The 16,836-nt window shown below is 46.2% G+C and overlaps 1 protein-coding gene across 2 annotated transcripts in view; it reads left to right on the top strand.

Moving 5' to 3' along the window:
- The window catches only part of PDE10A (phosphodiesterase 10A), a 270,734-nt gene that overhangs the window by 243,686 nt on the left and 10,212 nt on the right, over positions 1-16,836 (top strand). For both annotated transcript variants that reach the window (XM_069599340.1, XM_069599339.1), the window contains exons 17-19: positions 780-935; positions 8,311-8,483; positions 16,673-16,784. In XM_069599340.1, the coding sequence (XP_069455441.1) occupies positions 780-935; positions 8,311-8,483; positions 16,673-16,784 (441 nt within the window). The remainder of the gene's footprint in view (positions 1-779; positions 936-8,310; positions 8,484-16,672; positions 16,785-16,836) is intronic.

Here is a 16,836-nt window from a genome sequence, read left to right as displayed (position 1 = left end):
CTAGATAATGGACACTTATCCTATCTCCCTGAGAGCCCAGAACATTAAATGCAATTAAAACATAAACGCTGATCTGACCTTTTCCCGCACAGAGGACAGGGACACTGTGATGTTCCACTGATTTGCAGCCTCTACAGACTTGGAGCTGCTGATGCACTCAGAGAGGACGCAGGGACGCCTAACCGTTCACGCCCTGCTGTCCAGCCCTTCCTTGGCCACCCAGCCCCGAGCTCGGGGACCGGAGCGCCTTCACCCCAGCCGTGCCGCTCCCAGGCAGACCTTCCCGGCGGCCACGCTGTCCCCTCTCCATCAGCCCCAGCGGCCGCTGTGAAAGCCCAACTCAACCCCCTTCCCCGCTTCTGCTCCAGGATTCATGACCCTGCAGAGAAAGGGGGCTGCCTGCCCCGTGCTTTATGCTTTCCTTGTTACAGTCCTCGTTCACGATAACCATACCATCGCTAGAATTCAGCGTCGAACAGATTTTTGAATGAAGAATGGAAACTGCCCGCTCCTTCTGCAGATTCGCTTTATCTGTCCTTCTTTGGAACCCTTGCTTTAATTTGCCCCCACTTAAACACTTTTTCCCAGAGCTCAGCAGAAAACCTCAGTAGTAATCTGGCTGTCAGAATCAGCCGCAGAAAGCAAAGTGGTTAAAAAGGAGGCTGGATTACCTGGCATTTCCGCTCTTCCTGAGGACGTGGGCTGCATCAGTGACAGAAGTCAGCGTGAGAGTCCCGTTTCTTTGTTTTGAGCATCTGTGTGCTGTGTCGTTTCTTAAGCGCAAAGGACTGCTCATCGCGTGTCTGTGCCATGACCTGGACCACCGGGGCTTCAGCAACAGCTACCTGCAGAAGTTCGACCACCCCCTGGCCGCGCTGTACTCCACGTCCACCATGGAGCAGCACCACTTCTCCCAGACGGTGTCCATCCTGCAGGTGAGCCGCCAGGGCCCCGGCATCTTCTGAGAGAGACTCCTGGCTTAGGTAGTTGTGGCCCTCTTTAAAAACAGCAGCCACATTTTACTGTAGAACCGTTCCTCGGAGTCATCTTCAGATAATCGTGTTTGTTTCTTTTTTTAATAAAGACTCTCTTTTGAAGATTTACATATATATATTTTGTAACCACATTCGATTTTAAGTACCTTATACCCTGAGGCAAATGAACTGTTTCACATAGTTCATTTAATCTATGTAGATTGTCATATTCTAGAACCAGAATGTGTTGACCAACAAATCTCTGAAGTTAGGCAGGTAAGATTTTAAGTGCATTGAAGTTCTTTTTTTTTTTTTTCCTTTTGTGTGTTTGTAATTCTGTTGCTTTTAAGATGTTCTTAGTGACTGCTCTGGACGCTGATAGTTCTCACATCACAGTGAGATGCATTTGCTTCTTCACTTAAAGCTTTTCCTCAAACTCATCTTAAATAGTGGTTTGATTTCCGTCACAATTTTTAAAATATGCTCTGTGTTTGACTCAGAAGAGTGGACCCCGTTTCTTCCTCTCAGTGTTAGCACCTCGAAGGAGGAAAAGACATTTCATTAGGTCCCCTGATTACGGGTCTGGTTACTGGAAGGATTCTGAATTTGCAAGAATGTGAGGCAACCCCCAGCAGGACCTCAGCAGCAACCGCTGTGGTCACCTGTGAAGCAGAGGGTGTTTACCACTCAGGGCAGCCTTCCTTCCTGGGGTAGCCCCGGGCTGGTTCCTCCCGCCAGCTTCTCCAGGGGGCTCATCACTGTCCCCGCGGTCCCCGTGCCTGGTGGTACGGCACACCGGGTCTTCCCGAGCCCAGCAGACTGTGCCTATTCACGCCCCTTTTCCTCTGGGCTGCGAGGGTGAACGTGAGCTCGCTGGAGTGCAGGTCCTCTGACTCCCTGCCGGGGAGGGGGAGAGGTCTGCCCAGCCAGAGCCATGTCCGGCAGGGGCCCTAACATCCCACCTGTCACCGGTTCTGTCCCCGAAAGCAACAGGGAGTCACCAGTCCTGATGGTCACTGTCCTTCATTGTGTTAAGTGATGTACGTACGGATGGATGGATGGTTTGGATGGATAGTTAGAAGATACATATATACCTGGAAATTTAAGCAAGATGAAAGATGTGTATGGATATGTATGGGTGTGTACGTGTTTGCATATGTGTATATAATATAGATATGTGTGTACCTATATGTGTGTGTATAATAAATGTGTTATACATATGCACATATATATATTAAAACACACACATACTAAAATGAGCTTTCTGTAGGCAGATAGTATAAAACTTTATGACAGTTTATACCTACTTTGCCCTTACTCATCCTGTGAGACTATTTACTTGTACAGGAAGAAAGGCAAATGCCAGAGATGACGTCAGCATGCTTTTGCTTAGAGATATTTAGGCCTCCCTCAACCCCGTGTGCTTCCTGTGTCCTAAGTGAGTTCATGCATTCGGCTGTGATGACATCTCTGCCATTTAATCTGCCAGTGAATTTTGATAGCCTTCATAAAGTTTCTTGGGAAAACTTTTTCTAGACATGATAGGATTAGCTTTTAAAAAGGCCAGGGTTGCGAAGGCCATTGCTGCCGGGTGGACCGAAACCTGATCTGGGATAATAGCAGTGATACCAGCGGGCGGGGTGGGAGGGTCTCACCCGGGCAAGGAAGACTGCCTCTGCTTTTCACTGCTGACGGTGAAGGCGGCGTCAGCCGTTTGTCTCATTTTCAGCAAATCCCCAGTGATGTGGGGACTGCATATTATGTAATGCAGCGTTCCCAGAACGGTCAGAACATGGTCACTGAAACTCAAGGCAGTGAATTAAGTTCAGTCAAGCTGTTGACATCCAGAATTGTTGGGGGACATTAGATTCCAAGTATTAGAGAAGGGATTTCTGTCACTGGTGAGACATGTTTGTGCATTTGTTCTTGTGTCTTTAGAGAAGGTGCAGTCCTCAGCAGAGGACTGGGGTCTCTGGCTAGAGGAACCAGGCATGGCCACAGGCTCAGGGCATCCTGGACTGATCGGCACCGCCTGAGCAGCTGTGCCTGGGGAAACGGGCGGGGAATAGACTCATGGCCCCACCCCCATGGGCAGGAGTATTTCGGAGCGTTTTCCTTCCTGTTCTGGAGATGTCTACCCTGCGGATTTTACATGCTCCTGAGTTTTCTTTCTCAGATCCATCCAACTGCCTCTGAGAATTCCTGCCAACAGCAGACGTGCCTCCTAGCACAGGATTTAGGCCCGGGGTACCGTGAGAAGGGCACCAGCCACGCCCCAGCAGCACGCGGGGGAGCAGGACCCCCGCCCTCTGCCCACCTCCTGCGGCCCCACTGCCCTCCCAAGCTTGCCTCTCGCCCCCGCGTGTCCCCCCAGGACGCGCCGAGGTTCTGCCTCCGGACGCTGGACTCGGCGTCCGCGCGGCGGCCCATGTGCTGCCCCCGCAGCTCCCGCGATGGTGCGGTGACCCTGTCAGGCTCGCCCTCCCCTCCCCGCCTCCAGTCACCGAGTCCCGCCGAGTGTGAGCGTGGTCAGGACGCTTTCCAGGCTAAACAGTTAAGGTGACATCCTCGGGTAATGGTAAAAATGCCACCGTCTGGTCACTGAACTCTCAGACGGTGCGTCGATAGGAGACACGGACCGCTCTGGGAGCTCTGTCCGCCAGCGACCCCTGTAAGGAGCGGCTCTCCCCGCGGCCGCCCGGAGCACCGCGCACGCTTCTTCCCCATCACCGCGCAGACCGCAGCGGTCCTGCGACGGCTTGCCTCCGGTCACGTGGCCGGAGAGAAAGAGTTCACTCTGATGGATAGGGGGAGCTGCCCACAGGCCTCCTCCAAGCCAGGTGTGTGCCTGTGTGTGTGTGTGTCTGTGTGTCTGTGTATCAGTCTTGCTGACTTTGAGTGGGTTGCCGCACTTCCTTAGTGGACAATCTGGACAGCGGGGTGTGGGGTGGGGGCATGGGGAAGAGGACCCCATGTGACCGCAGCAGCATGGGTACACAGAGAGACTGAGCCAGTGGCCTGGACAGCTGACCTCAGCCCAACACCCACACACAGCATTGTTCCCTGTACAGGTCGGGTATCCGTCGCAGTGCGGGGTGCCCACGGGTGTCTCGTTCACCCTTGCGGGTTCTGTCCTGGTACAGGGGGCTGGGTGGGTGTCTGTCCTGGTACAGGGGGCCGGGCAGGTGTTTGTCCATCACCCTGGCTTGCACATTCATCCTTGAGGAGGATGCAGGGAAGTTCCCTCCCCGCTGGGCAGTGGGAGGAGATCAAGGCAGGAGTGAAGGAGGAAGTCTCAGCGCACCAAGAGAGAAGACAGGCTCCCGTTCTCAGCGGGGCTGAGCCGCACTGTCTCAGCGGGCCCGGGTCTCCCCTGCGCAGGCCGCGGCCGGCTGGACAGAAGTGCCTGCTGGCGTCCGCGGTGGACAACACACAGGCCCCTCTGGGCACCGCAGCCTCCTGTGTGGCCGGCAGCGACCTTCCCCGGGGATGTCCCAGATTCTGCCTTCATTGGAAGCTGTCTGTCTGACTCCCTTTTTCCCCTGGTGACTGCCGTTTCCCCAGGCTTGTGGGTCTCAGGTCTGCCTTCCATGTATGTGTCTGAACATGTTATTCTCCTGTTTTAAAAGTGACCAGTGGGTGCCAGGACATCAAGAATAAAGTTCCTTTCTTAACTGATATGCAGTCCTTGATGAACGGCCCCTGCCAGTTCCAGAACTGTTGTATCTACCACACTTCTGTGGCCCCAGACTCTTCCTGACTCTCTGCCCTGTCCAGTTCCCACTTTCTTTTTGTGGCAACGTCTCCTTGTCTTCAAGGCTCAGCTCAGGCATTACCTCCTCCAGCGAAATTATTGCACGCCATCTCCACACAGCTGGGGCGCAGGTGTGTGCCCCTTCACTCGGCCCTGAGCCCCTCAGATGCCCGCAGACATCTCACATGGCCCCGGGATCTTCTGTCTGTGAGTTTAGCGCTCCTCTCCTCTGCATGGTAAACCCTGTCCATCTCCGCCGCTGCAGGCCTCTGCCACGCCTGCAGACATGGGTGCCGTGGGCAACGTGACGCCTGTGGACTCAGAGTCAGAGAGGGCAGAGCAGTGTGGGCACAGTTCGGAGACTGGAAGCTGCCAGCTTTTATTTAGGGGGAAGCGAGTAGATACGTGTCCTCAGGACAGAGCGTGTAGGTGGCTCAGTCGTGGAGTCAAGTGGAATGACTGCAGGTAGGGAGACTAGCCTGTGTGCAGTGACTGAATAAGCTCTGTTTTCTTATCTAAAACGTACCCATGTGCTTTTAGTGTTAGAATACTAAACCCATTTTAATGTTCATTCACTATTCCTTTATATAATATTCATAATAATTTCATTTTAATATTGAAAATGTATTTCATAAGAAGATGTTAATGATTGTTTTGAATACTGAAGCTGCCCTTTTTCTGTCTTTCGCCTTCTGTGAATACCTCGTGGTGGGTATCGAAAAGCCGGCATTTTAGAAACCAGACCAACTAGGGATGATTATTCTCATTACTCAGAAAACTGTCTCACTATTCCATTAATCTTAAATTGCCTAGTGCTTTGGAAATATGTTTAGGTTTCTAAAACATCATCTTTATCCCAGCATTTTGGGATCCTGTGACGTTTCCATGAGTTTTTCCAGCGGTAGCATTTCTGTGACGCAGCCCATCTGCAGGACGTGGAATTTACTGTTGTCTGTTGCAACTGTAGCGAAATTGTTGTACTTACAGCCAACACTGTCCCGACTTACAAGCTGCAATGTGTTAGTTAATACAGAGGTTAGCTGGAGTCCATCCTTTTCTACAGATGAACCCTAAACAGATAGGAGGCCTCTGGCCACCCATTCACTTCTGGACATATACGTATGTTTGCTTGTTTCTCCTCTCTCTCCCTGAAGTCTGCCTGCAGAAGTTATGCTGCTAGGTTTTATCATCATCACCGCCGTCATAGTCACTGTTTCATCGTTTTTGTGCTGTGCTTAGTCGCTCAGTCGTGTCCAGCTCTTTGTGACGCCCTGGACTGTAGCCCACCAGGCTGCTCTGTCCATGGGATTCTCCAGGCAAGAATACTGGAGTGGGTCGCCATGCCCTCCTCCAGGAGATCTTCCCAACCCAGGAACTGAACCCCGGTCCCTCCCACATTGCAGGCAGATTCTTTACCGTCTGAGCCGTCAGAAGCCCTCATCATTTTTAGGTACTTCCAATAAACGAGAATTTTGCACTTACCAATACATTTGCTTTTTGTGGAATCTGGAGAGACAGGTGTTATTATTCATGCCTGTTTTCCAAATAAGAGTAACGTACATCAAAGAGGTTAGGGTGCTCGTTCATTGTCACACGGCTTGTGAGCAGCAGAAGGACATTAGCAACCAGAGCTGTTTGACTCCAAAATCTGTGTTCTTAATTACAGTGCTCTTATGTTTCCTAGTATATGGTTTGATGCAGTTGTCAATTAAACATCAAAATAAATATTGTATATTTTTCAAAGCATCATTGTTTTGAATACTGGATGCCATTAGTTGCATCATTGACTTTTTTCCATCCAAAGTCCCAGAATGTGTCAGCCTCTGCCTCCTGTTCCCACAGTAGTGATTCATAATGCGGGCAGAAGGGGGCAGGACTGCTGGAGAGTGAGGTCTGGGTTGGCTTTCTTTAGTCAAGTAAAAATGGCATTAATGTTTCAGCAAACACTTCATTTTAGCTATATATCAACAATTTATTGAAATTTTATCATTTGAAAGTGAAATCATGAGTTTGAAAGGGATTTATAATCTTAGACTATTCTATAGATATCGTCAGAACAAGAACCAATTATAAGTAACTCCACTGTTGCGTTTATCATAGGATAATTTAAATATACATATAATACCTTAACAGTAAATAATTCAGAAAGATTCTGATAATTGAAAATAAATGGAGAACACACAGCCTTATTTCCGAGTAACAGGAAGTAGACGATGTCTTACTGAGGTATCTGATTTTGTAAAGAAATGTGCTTTAATAATTTCAAGTTTGTAATATATTTTATGTCAGTAAATATAGTTTAAGACAACTGGAAACAAAAGTCAATTTATAGTACAATTATGAAAGCGTTAGTTGCTCAGTCGTGTCCAACTCTTTGAGACCGCACAGACTATATAGTGGAATAGACTGTACAGAGAATTCTAGTGGAATTCTCCAGGCTAGAATACTGGATGGGGTAGCTGTTCCCTTCTCCAGGGCATCTTCCCAACCAAGAGACCAAACCCAGGTCTCCTGCATTGCAGGCAGATTCTTTACCAACTCAGTAGTAGCTCAGTATAATTATGTTGACTAATAAATCATTCAAAAATAATTGATGAACCCACAAGTTGAATCTCAACTTTTTTTGTGTGAACCGAATGCCACATTTAAATCTCAATTACAAATCAAAACTTAAAATTTTGAGGGAAATTATTGGAAACAGGTTTAAGAGATTCACATATAGAAGAATAATTCTGAGGAAATAGAATCCGAATGACAGGTGTTTGGCCTTGTTCAGGGAGATGATCTGCCGTGTCTGCGCACCGTGATGACAAAAAGCGGATGGCCTTCCAGATTTTGTGCTTCAGGGATGTGTGTTTTACGTAGAAGCACTCCTGCCTGTAGGGAGAGTTTTTAATATGCCTGTGAATTTTCCAGTACATTTTCTTCTATGGTACAGAGTGATCAGGTTAATATTCAGTAGGTTTGCAGAAATGGACAAGAGTGTAGATGATTTTTAAGGCCATTAATTTCTACTGTAATATGAAAATTACCAAAATTTTTAATTAGTATGAAAGGGAAATTCTTTCACTTAAATATTTCACGTATTCTAATCCTTTGATTACTTACTGGAAGTATCCCCAAACTAGGTACATATTTAAATTGCTGGAATTCTGTGGTGGGAAATGTTATGTGGTTTAAATAGTTCATTTAAGTGGTAGCTTCATTGTTGTATCATAAGGAGAAACCAAAACACTGATTTCATTAGCCATTTCAGACTATCCTTTTATTCCCCCCAAATGTGTCCTGAAAGCGTTAGTCGCTCAGTCGTATCTGACTCTGTGAGCCCATGGACTGTAGCCCGTCAGGCTCCTCTGTCCGTCGAATTCTCGCAGGCAAGTTTACTGGGGTGAGTTGCCATTTCCTTCTCCAGAGGATCACGCCCGGGTCTCCTGCACTGCAGGCAGATCCTGTCCGTGTCCTAAACGGCAACCACCTGCTGTTCCCCAGCACCGCCTGTGCTGCGAGGCGGGGGCCGGCGCTCGCTGTCGGCGCGTGTGTGGGCATTTGTGCTCATGTGTGTCTGCTTGTGTCTCCCCCTAGTTGGAAGGGCACAACATCTTCTCCACCCTGAGCTCCAGCGAATATGAGCAGGTGCTTGAGATCATCCGCAAAGCCATCATCGCCACGGACCTCGCTCTGTACTTCGGGAACCGGAAGCAGCTGGAAGAGATGTACCAGACCGGGTCGCTGAACCTTAATAACCAGTCACATAGGTAAAAAGCACTTCTGAAAGTTCAGTAGCTCAGGCAGTGTTATTTGGAATAAATGTATATTTAAAAACAAAAGCGTAATTTCAAATTTATATTTGAAAAATGAAATGTAAAGAGAATTTATGTGGGGTTTTTTTGTTTGTTTTATATGCATTTTATATTTACTTTGGATATTTCATTACTTGACAAGATTGCTGACAGTGTATTGCCAAGGTAACTAAACTACGAATTGGAGTTTACACTGGTCGCTTAGGAATGGATACTGTCAAAGGGAAGTCATTTCGGAAGACACCTCTCCTCAGATTTATCACCGTCCCGCATTTGGTCGTTGACCTCTCAGACTCAGAAGCAAACAGAAATGGATTCATCAGAATCCAGATCTTATTCGCCAAGCCAGTGTGACTGATATGTAAGACTTGCATTCCGTGTTATTGATCTGCAAACGTGTATTTCTAGCTGCACACGTCAGAATATTGGCACTCAGTGTGGTCACAATCTTTGGAAGCTGAGTGGCCATCCAGAGTCTATTTGCACATGGAGTCAAAACAGAAAGAATAAGAGTCCTTAAATGTTCCAGTGGCATCAGGCTGAGGTGGCCTGATTCCTTTTTTTCTGAAAAGGTGTGACTTGCCTGCTAGATTCAGGAATGCATCCGGTGTTTTCTTTGTGAGCCTGTCCACCCATCTGTCCATTAGATCTCAGTCCATTGGCTGAAACGCTTCTTGCCCTGGCCAGTGTGTAGGTGGTTACCGCCAGCTTCTCTTTCTAGGACTTTGCTGTCGCAGGGTCCATATCTGACCAAGTCCATCTTAGGTGATACATCTTTAGACCTGGGAACACTTGCTTATTTGTTCGTTTCAGTCTTACTGAACTTTAATCTGCTCTTTATTCAGGTGCTTTGTGTGCCCTGCTCTGTGATCCATTAAGGTGCTGGTCCTAACGTTTCTTTCCAGAGGAATCTACTTTCAGTTTTTAGAAGCAATTTGCTCGGGGGTCCCAAACACAAAACTTTATGTTTACAAATAACTACAGACAGATGCATAATAAACCTTATCTCCTCAAGAATATGATCATCAAACGTTTTACAGGGAGTCACTTTGAGGAAAAGAAATGCATCTTAACTTCACAGAGTCGTCTGGACACATTGCCGGGAGCCTCCCAGGATGGTGGGAACGTCTGTGTCATGTAGACATCTGCTCCTCCGCCTGCAGCCCAAGGGGTGCAGAGCAATTTGCAGTCTTCATGTGTCTCTGCCTCTGGCAGATTCCACGTGTAGTTCTTGCGCCAAAACCCGTAGGAACAGGTGTTTATTCACAGTTCTCTCTTATGGCAATTATAAGATTGGAGAAGTATGCCCGCCATCACGGCATCCTTCGGGCTGCTGAAAAGTCTCACTCCACTGTCTTTAGGTTACAAAGAAGAGCCGTTTAAGTAGGATCACGTTTCTTGCATATACTTTTAGCAAAATGATTATGATGATAATAGCATTATTATAAAATAGAAAATTTTAAAACTCTAATTGCAAATAATATTATGCTTGGTGTGTCATGCATGTATACGTGTTGGTGTATACTGTATAGTTATGATGATTGAATAATTTTGGGGTGATTAGTAATTTTAAAGATAATGCATATTTGTTTTTAACAGTTTAAAGAGTGCAGCCATATACAAGAAAAGCAATAATAGAGCCGTCCGTCAGTGTGTTGGTGGGGAGGCATTCGTTCCCTGACCCCTGCAGACACCAGAACATTGCTGCTCCAGCCCCTCATGTAGAATGGCCCCGTAGAATTGATACCGTTACTGCCCCATCTGCACAGCATGGATGAGAAGCCCGAGGGTGCCCTGCTTCTGTCTGTGGTCCACAGCTAATAGCATGCTTGGCGTGGTACCATCCCATGCCTTCCCCTGTGTATATTCACAGCTGTGTGTTTGTGCATGAGCCTATATTTTTAAACAAAAACATGATCATAGAGCTTCCCCAGTATCTGGGGTTGACTCATTAAGCCTTCTTTCTATTAATCAAGTGTTTCTAGAATTTTGCACTATTACTCTGTAACCAACTCTCTTATCTACTGTCCTTTATAAATATCTATGTCATATCACACATGGTGTTAGAAAACCAGACATGCGTTAAAGTTCCTAAAAGAATGTAGAGATTTACACTTCTTCTAACATAGGGTGGACCCGTTTGTCTTTAAGTGCGCCATTCTCTGGTAGATGCCTGCATTCAAGACCTTTTCATGTTTGCTGACTGTTGTTGCTACTTCTGTTTGTTCACAATTTGTGCATTTTCTTTGTTGGATTCTGTACATTTTTTCACAAATCAGTTCACATTCTAATTTTTGTTAAGGATATTCAGATTTTCTCTGTCATGTTACATTTTCTTTTAAGTGTCTTTCAAAAGTTTTATTCATATTTTAACTGCAAAGAAATTAAATTTCTTGAGTCCAAATCTGTCATTTGTTTTTTTTCAAATCTGGTTCCCTGTCTTGCTTACGAAGGCCTCCCCTATCCTCAAAGTGAAAAGTGAAGTCGCTCAGTCGTGTCCGACTCTTTGCGACCCCATGGACTGTAGCCTACCAGGCTCCTCCGTCCGTGGGATTCTCCAGGCAAGAGTAGTGGAATGGGTTGCCATTTCCGTCTCCAGGAGATCTTCCCAACCCAGGGATCGAACCCAGGTGTCCCGCATTGCAGGCAGATGCTTTACCATCTGAGCCACCAGGGTAGACGCTCCCCTGTCCTCAAAGGAGTGTAAATTATACTTAAATTTTTCTTTGCATATTTTTGTAATTAGATCTTAATGCTTCTGGAATTACATTTTTATGAACAAAACGATTTCTTCCTGATGGGTTGAATCAATACCTTTCAATTAACAATCTGTTCTTTTCCATTGAATTGAAGTTTTCATATAGACTGAAATACTTCTTTTGACTCCTTAAACCATTTAAATGTTAATTATCTAACTCATCTGTGGTCATACTATTTTGACTGTTGTAACTGTGTTAAAATTTATCATACATACCTGGCAAGATAATTTTCATCTTTCATTTGCTTTCCAAAAATTTCATGGAAATTGGTACTTAATAAATGTATTTTTATATTTTTATAAGAAAAACTTCAAACTTAAGAAATGTGGAAATTATGCTGAAATATATACTAATACCTACATTCAAGAATTAATTAACATTTTAAAATATTTTTTGCCTATTTTTCACTGTGCCGCTTTAGTATAAATTACGCACGTAATGACCCTTTATCCTCTTCATAGTGAATACTTATAAACAAAAAGAACATTCTATCAGGTTTGTTTTCAATTAAAATATCCACCTTGCAGCTATATTAATTGCAGCTATATTGCATTTATCTCTTCACTTGTAAATGAGAGTGTATTGGCTTCTTATCCAAGAGCATTGCTGTGACTTTTTACTCTTGAATAATATTTTATGTGGTTTGTTTACACAGATCCTATCACTTTTTGTTAGTAAAATTATACTGGTCGTATCATAGATTTTATCACTTGTGAATGTATTTTTCCCATTTTTAATGGAAACACAGTTTCTAGTATTTAAAAAGTTACGAATTTTATATATTTCTCAGTTTTGCTTCATGCGTTTAGAAACTTCATTAGGTGCCTAGGCATCTGTGTATTTCTCTTGTCTTCTCCACGACTGAGCCTCCTGTCACTATGAGAGTCTCTTTCTATCCTGGTGGTACCTCTCGCCTTCAAGTTTTCTGTGTCTTATAGCCACACCAGCCTTCCCATGCTTGCTTCAGTTCAGTTCAGTCTCTAAGTCGTGTCCGACTCTTTGCGACCCCGTGGTTTCATGGGGTTCTCAAGGCAGGAATACTGACGTGCTTTGCCATTCCCTTCTCCAGCGATCCCCGTTTTGTCAGAACTCTCCGCTGTGACCCGTCCATCTCGGGTGGTCCTGCAGGGCATGGCTCGTAGCTTCGCTGAGTGAGACAAGGCTGTGGCCTGTGTGGTCGGATAGGTTAGTTTCCTGTGATTGTGGCCACTTATTGGCAATATTTTTTTCCAGCCCTTTACTGCCACGCTGTCTGCATCCTTATGTTTAAAGTGTGTCTTGTCATCAGCAGTAGTTGAGACTTTCAATCTCTGCTTCCTTAGAGACTCTCAGTTCCTTGGCTTTTAAAACCAGATTTTTTTTTTTTTTAATTTGTATTGGCAGGTGGTTGATTTAAAATGGGTCAGTTTCTGCTGTACTGTTGGTGGAAATGTAAACCCCTACAATCATGATAGGCAACAGTGTAGAGGTTCCTTAAAATTGGAGGAGGGAATGGCAACCCACTCCAGCATTCTTGCCTGGAAAATTCCATGGATACAGGAGTCTGGCGGCTACAGAGAGTGGGACACGAGTGAATACTCACGCACTGCCTCTAACATTCCTCCTGCTTGCTCTGTCTCCACTTGTAGTCAGTCACCAAGTCGTGTCCAACCCCGTGGGCTGTAGCACGCCAGGCTTCCTCGTCCTTCACCTTCTCCCTGAGCTTGCTCAAACTCTTGTTCGTTGAGTCGGTGATGCCATCCAGCCATCTCATCCCCTGTCGTCCCCTTCTCCTCCTGCCTTCAGTCTTCCCCAGCATCAGGGTCTTTTCCAATAAGTCGGCTCTTTGCATCAGGTGGCCAAAGTATTGGAGCTTGAGCTTCAGCATCAGTCCTGCCTGTGGATATTCGGGGTTGATTTCCTCTAAAATGCACTGGTTAGATCTCTGCAGTCCAGGGGCCTCTGCCTTCACCTCGATTCATACTGCTGTGCTCGCGCCTCTGGACACCGGCGTGCTCCTGCAGGCCTTCTCAGCAGCCTCCCCAACAGAGGTCTCCAGCCCATCCTCCCCCGAGCACACCTGAGGGGCCTCTCTAAAAATGTGGCGGGTCGCTCTTGCACCTGCAGCCTCCAGGTGCTTGCCATCAGACTGTTCCTGTCTGTCTCCAGACTCAGCAACAAGCAGCCCACACCCCACCTCCCTGCTGCGTTTCTTCCAGACTGGCTTTCCTGCTGTTCTGCAAACACTCGGCACTTATTCCCGACTTGGACACTGTCATCGCCACTGGACTCTCACTCATCTTCATGTGTTTGCCTCCTTTAAAGTATTTTTCTATAGACTCATTGAATGAAAATTTTCTCCTTACCTTCTGCTTTTCCCCACTAGCACATTACTCCTACAAGTTCAGTTCAGTTCAGTCACGCAGTCATGTCCAACTCTTTGCGACCCCAAGAACTACAGCACGCCAGGCCTCCCTGTCCATCACCAACTCCCGGAGTTTATCCAGATTCATGTCCCTTGAGTCGGTGGTGGCATCTAACCATCTCATCCTCTGTCGTCCCCTTCCCTTCCTGCCTTCAGTCTTTCCCAACATCAGGGTCTTTTCCAATGAGTCAGCTCTTCACATCAGGTGGCCAAAATATTGGAGTTTCAGCTTCAGCATCAGTCCGTCCAATGAACACCCAGGACTAATCTCCTTTAGGATGGACTGGTTGGATCTCCTTGCAGTCCAAGGGACTCTCGAGAGTCTTCTCCAACACCACAGTTCAAAAGCATCAATTCTTCTGAGCAGGGCTTATTTTACTCATTTCTAGAACCGTGTCTGACACACACAGGCCTTCAGAACTTTTTGGAATAAATGAATGCAGTGAACCATGCCATCGCCACCCCCCTCCCCGAAGTCACCCTCCTGAGAACCGTCAGTAGTAGAGGCGGCATGTACCGGGCTCTAACTGCAGTGTTCCTAGTGAGGAGGACAGGCAAGGTCATGCCAAGAGCGCAGTTGGCATAAACTCCATCCCTTTCAGAGTTGGCTGTCGGAATGCAGCATGAATTAGGTCTCCATGCTGCAGTCCATGGGGTCACAAAGAGTCAGACGTGACTGAGTGACTGAAGTGAGTGAGTCACCAGTTAGGCCTATATCCCATTCATAGACAGAAATGACACAGTTCCAATTCAGGTTAATATTTCCAGGGAACCATGACTATCGAACTAATTTGTCATTAATAGTAAAAAAAAAAAAAAAAAAGGTAATTTTTAGAGGAATTTAATACAGATCTTATCTGTCTTATTTTTATTTGTTTGGTTAACAGTAAAATACTGGTAAATTTTTTTTTCTAAGTAATTTTGACAGTGAAGTCTGAATGATAAGTAGGTGGTTATCCTTTCAACCCTAATGGCAAGGATGCTGCCTGTGGAGTCATATTCAGGGGGAGAATCGGTTCACATGCTTTCTCCTGCCCGTTTATGTTAACAGTTTTTCCGTAGATTTATGAGATAAGAAATCTTTCTTGAGATGATTGCTTATTGCAATATTTATCCAAAAGAAATGAATGCTGATCCTTTTGTGTGAATGTAGATTGAATGAGACTGAATTACTTAAGTCTCATGAAATAATTATTTGTTAGCAAAATAATAGTATCTTTCATGTTCTGTTCCTTTTTAAATGAACTGGCCTGTTAAGCAAACAGAAAATACTGTCATTGCTTTAGAAGCCCAAATCCAGAAATAAATATTATTCCTGTAAACCACAAAGTGCTTAGGAAACTACCTCAGCAAGAAAACATGGGCTTTCTGATTGTTTTAAGGGATTCATATCTTCACATGACATCTGTTTTGGGGTCACAGGGCTAGTACACGTTTTAAGTCTCAGTGACATTTTTAAAGTCACCTAGACTGCCTGTTAGATACACGATACCCCCTTGTCCTTATGAAAAGTAAGGTTGTGGGAGAGATTACTAGCACTTGCTCAGCTGCTCAGTCATGTCTGACTCTTTGCAACCCTTTGGACTGCAGCCCGACAGGCTCTGCTGTCCATGGGATTTCTCAGGCAAGAATACTGGAGTGGGCTGCCATTTCCTTCTCCAGAGGTCTTCCCCACCCAGGGATCAAACCCAGGTCTCGTATCTCCTGCATTGGCAGGTGGATTCATTACCACTGAGCCACCTGGCTAATGGGCTGAAAGAAATAGGCTGATGGAAAGTATTAATACAAGACCTCACAAGTGCTTGGCACCAAAGACATGGATAATAGACAAAGCAGGGTCTCCTGGAGATCCAGGAATCTTTGCTTGGGGGAGCACCCCTAAATCAGAAGCTCCAGCCAAGCCTCTTGCTCTGCTGTGAGCCCTGGTCGACAGGCTCAGGCCCCAGGGCAGCCCTTGCCCACAGATGGGGTCTGTCTGCAGCCCTCCAGGAAGCTCGGCGTCCTTGAGCAGCAGCAGAGTCCTTAGACTCTGGAGTTTAGGTGGGAGGGGCCATGGCGACATCTCGCTTGTTACGAGGTTTTATGTCTTTCTCGATAATTTGCCTTCTATCATTATGCCATTTGCTTTGTAAAATTTTAAGTCTGTATATTGAAAGCTCTTAATAGCTAGCGCGTAGTGCCACACTGAAGTGTAGACTTCATTTAGGGTGACCCCATGTCATTAGACCAAATCCATTAAAATTATATAGGGAGTGTGTATGTTTGAATACTTTTTAGGCAATTTTTATCTGTCTTCTAGAGAAAAGACTGAATAAACCATATTTAGGGGGAAAAAAAAGACCTAGAACACATGGTGGTGAGTGCAAAGCAATTGAGGAAAAAACACTCCTTTCCCTGGGGATGTTAGAGTTTGTGCAGCGGTTGGCGACCCTGCCCTTCTCTGCAGGTGAGGCGGTGAGAGAGCTGTCTGGAAACCTGAGTCCTCTGGCCGGCCCTGGACTGTTTACCTCTCGAAGAAATCGTCGCGCTCATTGCATCTCACAGTCTCCTTCTACAAAGTGAAAGGGTTGAATAGGTTTCCCCCCGCCCCTCAGGTTTCTTTCCACTCTAAAGTTTCACAGTTCCATGAGATTGAAAATCTGGTTCGTGGCAGTCAGGTATCGCAGGGATTTAGAAGGTGTCAGGGCCAGGCCAGCATGCCGTCTATTTCAGCAGGAAGCAGCCAGAAGCAGGAGCGGAGTGTGCTCTCTTCATGGGGCTAGGGAGAGCAGTGACCCGTGTTCTCACGAGTAAGGCGACACCATCCCTTAATTGTATCCTCCTTCTCCTTCCAGCTGCATCTGCTCTGAAATGCTATCTTTCCTCCCCGCTGCGGTGCCAGCCTGAAGCCGCACTTGGTCCTGAAACTGCGGAAGTCTTCCTAGCTGTTCTTACACCTGTGCAAACGCTACGCTGACCAGTCTCATCTCATTGTGTTCTAGAGACCGTGTCATCGGTTTGATGATGACCGCCTGTGATCTTTGTTCTGTGACAAAGCTGTGGCCAGTGACGAGGCTGACGGCCAATGACATATATGCAGAATTCTGGGCCGAGGTACGTCCTGGGGTTTCATAGGAATGCAGGTGATGTCGAGAAATGAGGAAAA

Source organism: Ovis canadensis, chromosome 8 (genome assembly GCF_042477335.2).
Source record: "Ovis canadensis isolate MfBH-ARS-UI-01 breed Bighorn chromosome 8, ARS-UI_OviCan_v2, whole genome shotgun sequence".
Taxonomy (NCBI): Eukaryota; Metazoa; Chordata; class Mammalia; order Artiodactyla; family Bovidae; genus Ovis; species Ovis canadensis.
This window is presented reverse-complemented; position numbering and strand designations above follow the sequence as displayed.